Below are 5,238 nucleotides of genomic sequence, written 5' to 3' on the forward strand. Positions count from 1 at the left end.
TTGCTCGGCAAGGCTGAAATACCGGCTGAAGAACACGGTGTGAGAGCACGCGCACACACACCTCAATCCTCCTTTCACATTTTTGGTGGAGAAAGTCATCAAATTTTCATGACATGCGCATACCTTGGCCCACCCCTTCCACAATCCTTGCTCATGAGATCCCTTCTCAGCGACATCAACTAGTAAAGCCTTTGACCTCCATTTGCCCCATCCGTAGTTATCACACACACACACACACACACACACACACACACACACACACAAGTATAAGATGTTTAAGTTAGGTTAGGTTAGTGTATAAATAACAAAATACGGAAAACATAACCATGAAATATACATGTAGTACTGTATATGTTGCTCTATGTGACTCGCTGTTATTTTGCTGACTTTCGCGGACCTTTTGCGGCATTTTTGCTTTTTTTGGGGGGTGAATACTTTTGAAAAATCTGCGATGCACTGAAACCGCGATAAGTGAACCGCGAAGTAGCGAGGTATCACTGTAATTTGGCTCTAAATCACAATAAACTACAACCACAATGGTATCCAACCATTTTTTGAACCGCTTATCCTCACAAGGGTCGCGGGTGTGCTGGAATCTATCCCAGCTGACTTCGGGCCGTGGACGGGGCACACCCTGAAATGATTGCCAGCCAATCATAGAGCGCATTAGTAAACTTACTAATAATAAATGAACATCATGGGCAGCATTTTATTTTGCTCGCCCTGTTAATATAATACCGTTCTGACACTAGTCTTTGTAAAGGTATAATTTGGCATTATAGCAAGCTGCTCTCGTGGATGGCATTTGGTAACTAGTCCGGACTCCAGGGCATATCCTGCCTCTCACCCAAAATACGATGGGATTTAGGCTCCACCTAATCTGCAACCCTTATGAGACAAAAGTGGTACAGAAAATGGATGTTAGGTCATAAAACAGGATGTTTCATTCCCAACACTTGGATAATAACGACTGTACCTCTGATTTAGTGCCAAGTTTCAGGAGTTGTGTGCTGTCCTGGTTCTTCATGTGCCACCTGTTATGGCTGTCCATCATGCAGCTGAGGCATTACCTCTTCATCGGCACGCTCAATCCCATGCTCACCCGCCTGGCCAAAAATGACGCCAACCTTGGTACATTTTCTTTGTTCCACGGACTAACGTGGCATGACGGATTGCATTTGGTTGATTTGGTGTGCATTCTACCTCCCACAGTGAGTCGATACACCAATGCCTTTGCCATGACACAGCTGTGTGGGGTGTTGTGTGCGCCCTGGAACGGACTCATACTGGACAGACATAAGGGAAAGCCTCTTGCTCCTGGTAAATCAGGGATGAAAGACCCTTTTCTATTGTAAAGGTTCTACCCCGAAACAGACCACATCCTAGCTGTCTCAATTCACTTATTTATTTTGAATAAAAGCATGCCAAGATGATACCTTTTTATCTGCTTGTAAATCAGCAGTGGTTCAAATCAAGTAAAGAACGAAAATATCTTATTATTGATTTAGACATGAAGAAAAATCAGCTGAAAATCACGATTTCCGATCACATCGATTCAATCGGGACAATCCGATTTGTTCATGTCACCTTAAACTTTGGAAAGTCAAATCTAGTCACATCTTTCATGTGCGCTTGCGTTGCTTTGTAAGGTCATATGAAAACACATCGGAAATGCCGCGCTGTGTTTGTGAACACTTCGTTTCGGAGTCGGCTTCTGGAAGAATAGAAAAGGTGTGTTCCGTCTATTCAATCTTTCAAATTGTGTTTTCTGAGTCAACTCCGAACTTTGAGACAAGCTATGCAGCGTGTTCACCCTGCAGATCTCTTCTGGTAAACAAACGGGTTGATTGTCTAATTATGGTCAAATGGCCACAACAGGTGCTACCATAATACAGCATGGAGCTCATACAGTCTGCGATGGGGATCTGTGGGATTTAAAAGAAAAAAAAACAACATAAAGACAAGCAACAGCATGATGGTGTGCAGAATAGTATTTAATCTTAAACAGTAATTGGCCGTGGGTCCGCAGACATTGGCTTAGTCTGGACCCAAACCTCTGTCCCCCATTTTAAGATAGCTGATTCCGATTCTCTCTCTCCCTCCCCCTCTCTCGCTCTCTCTCCCTCCCTCCGTCCGTCCATCCGTCCGTCCCCCCCTCTCTCTCTCTCTCGCTCCATTTTATGCTCCATTATCCCGGTCCAAAACGTCACTCCGTCACCTTCTTGCTGATGTGACAGCCGTGTTGGCAACTACCCATCCATGAGTCCTTCTGAACAATCCAAAAGTAGCACGACATTCATTAGTGAATAAAGCCGCTTTAAAAAAAATATATTGCCTTGAATTTCTGAACTCATTGCAAATGTGCATCCCAGCGGGAATGTCTCTTTTAAGAGTTACTGACTTGACGCAATGCGTTTGCTTGACAGAATACTTCCTTTACCTAAACAAATGTTAAACGACTTAGCTCTTTTCTTTTTTCTTTTGCAAGTTGTCCAATTCGGTGCTTTTCATCAGCAGAAAGAGCCTTTTTTTCCCCGCATTATGCATATGAAATGTGACTTGCGTCATTTTCCTTAAATTAGTCTCAACTGGAAAACGACCGACCAAACCTGTCCAAAATTGATGTCAGGGATCGAAATTGACACGGAAAACTTCTTCACGGAAACAAAACTTCAAATATTTAACTTTTGCAAAATGAAGTACTGGTAATTGGAATATGTAAACAGTGATGTGTGCGGCACCGAGGCCTTTCTAACCACTTGTTCATTGCGTGCAGGAGAAACAGAGCAGGAAGCAGACCTGCGCTCATCCTTGCCATCCCTGTTCCTGACCGCCCTGCAGTGCCTGCTCTTTTCCTTGTGTGCCTCCATTCCCTGCCTCCCTTTGCAGTACTTCACTTTTATTCTGCAAGTCATTAATCGCTCCTTCATCTACGGGGGAAATGCAGCCTTCATTAACATTGTGTGAGTGGAAAAAAAAAAAACGATTCTGACAAATTCTCAGGCTGACTGTTCAGCTGCCAAAAGGGTCATATACACATATGGTACAGTTTACTTCCTGACAACTGGTTGCTGATGTTTTTGGTTGTGTTTGTGTGTTTCCTCAGTTTTCCAGCTTGTCATTTTGGGAAGCTGTATGGCTTTGTCATGTCAACGTCAGCAGTAATCACACTACTTCAGTTCCCCTGCTTTGCGCTGGTCAAAGGACCTCTTGGTGGAGATCCTTTTTACGTAAGTAGCTGTCCTTTAGTGAAATGTTGTTGACACCGTGTTAGTGGACACAACGTGTCAATCTTTGTTGTTACACATGGACAGCAATTACCCTCTTTTGCCAACAAAATGGCACCTAATCTTCTATATTTCACAGGATGGGTAATAGACAAAGAGGGATCTGCGAACGTTCTTCTTTGAACAATCTCTCAAAAACAGCGACCTGGGTCCTATCTCTCTGTATGAGAGTATGCTTCTGCAATAAAATTTGAATTCTATTTAGGCTTTTAATCTACCTTAACCAGCGGAATTATGGAATTATGGAGGGAACTGTACACCCCCCCCCCCGCCTCCACACACACACATTCATGGGGGATAGGGACCAAACCAGCCCGTAAATAGTAAAAATCCGTGTATATTTGAAATGCATTTGTGGGGCAGGGGGATGATTTTTTTCCTGTAAACCCCCAAAAAACGCGAATAAATATTCACAATATGTTCCACACAAACAATTGGGGCAGGGGGTGGGGGGTTATGAAGTAAATCTTTTTTGCCTGCAAAAAAATATTTAGTAGCGGACTGACACTTAATTTGTCTGCATGACTGACAGTTTTAGTTGCACATACCAGAAGGGGTGTTTTTGATGGGGGGCTGGACAGGTTTAGTAAGATTTCTATTCATTAATTTTCAATGAGGAAAGATGATTTCAGTATGTTTTGAGTTATAAGCATTGTCACGGAACAAATTAAACTTTGTTTTCCGTGACATTGCATCCAGCATTTTGTCTTTCTTTAAATAAGCAGATACTTGCTGTAAATATTTACACTTGTTTTGTAAACATCATTTGCATTGGATGTTGGAAAGTGCAATATTTGTGAAACAGTAAAGAGTCAGCTTGCTAACTGCAAAGTAGATCATGTTGCTAAGTGAAGGTCCACCATGTACCCATTAAATCCTTGCATGAGGCAAAAATGTCCACCTTGTTGGCAAGCTCACACGTTTTGCTCTTTGCACATAGGGTACCTTGTCTGCTTGCAGATAATTTATTTTCAAAATAAATATAAAAGCTTTTCGACAGCATAGCATTTACCTAATACAGGAACAATAAATACGAAGTTCAGTGGAAAATCGTTTTAGTGAAATGTGTAACTCTCAAAGGCACCTTATGGTAATACTGACTCACTTGTGTGTTGCAGGTGGACCTTGTCCTCACTCTGATCACTCTGGCGGTGTTTATCCATCCTTTGTACGTCTTTATCCACTGTAAGAAATCAGCGCACCTCAGGAGGAACAGACATTCTGTCACATTTGATGTCAAAGTGCCTGATGAGTCAAAATAACACAAGTACCCCTATGAAAGTGAAATAAAACAGTCTACTTGGACAAGGTGTACGCAGTAGTCATGGTCCAACAATGTTGAATGAAACCACGATACCTGGAGAAAACCCACACAGGCACGGGGGAGAGCATCCAAACTCCACACAGGAAGGCCGAAGCCGGAATCGAACCCTGCACTTCTGCACTGCGAGGCCAATGCGCTAACCGGTTGTACACCGAGCCACCGGGAAAAATAATATGTCACTGAAATTGTATCATGATTCGATTTTGTGCAATTCATCGAAAATGTTCTTGATTAATGTTTGGTCAATCGCATATGAAAAATGTGTTTCTGTCAAAACCTGCAGCTGATCAGCAATTACGTCCTGAGTATAAGACCTCTGCTCATTCGCAAATAGGAGCCAAATCATTCACGCATTTTGAGAGATATTTTGGCCATGTTGGTGCACACACTTGTACTGATGGTGAGCTAAAGCTTCTTGAAGCATTAAGGTTATCCATGCAATTGTTTTGACTCATGTGTCGAGGCTTCATTTGTGGTTAAATTGAACCACAAATGAACCGTTCAATCCACTTTGGCATCACCAAATGGATCTAATGGCATGCAAGGAAGAGGTCTTCTTGTGCAAAGTTTTGATTAGCCTTACACATCATGACATTAAATTGACATTGAAGTGGGGGGGGGGGGATG

At 42.6% G+C, this 5,238-nt stretch overlaps 1 protein-coding gene across 1 annotated transcript in view; it reads left to right on the forward strand.

The window, feature by feature from the left end:
* The window catches only part of slc43a3a (solute carrier family 43 member 3a), a 17,716-nt gene extending 13,022 nt beyond the window's left edge, over positions 1-4,694 (forward strand). Inside the window, exons 9-13 of the mRNA XM_019889060.1 lie at positions 988-1,131; positions 1,213-1,320; positions 2,777-2,963; positions 3,107-3,230; positions 4,406-4,694. Of these exons, the coding sequence (XP_019744619.1) occupies positions 988-1,131; positions 1,213-1,320; positions 2,777-2,963; positions 3,107-3,230; positions 4,406-4,549 (707 nt within the window). The 3' untranslated portion in view covers positions 4,550-4,694. The remainder of the gene's footprint in view (positions 1-987; positions 1,132-1,212; positions 1,321-2,776; positions 2,964-3,106; positions 3,231-4,405) is intronic.
* The last annotated feature ends 544 nt before the right edge of the window (positions 4,695-5,238 follow it).

This window comes from Hippocampus comes, unplaced genomic scaffold, assembly GCF_001891065.2.
Source record: "Hippocampus comes isolate QL1 unplaced genomic scaffold, H_comes_QL1_v1.1 scaffold86, whole genome shotgun sequence".
Lineage (NCBI taxonomy): Eukaryota > Metazoa > Chordata > Actinopteri > Syngnathiformes > Syngnathidae > Hippocampus > Hippocampus comes.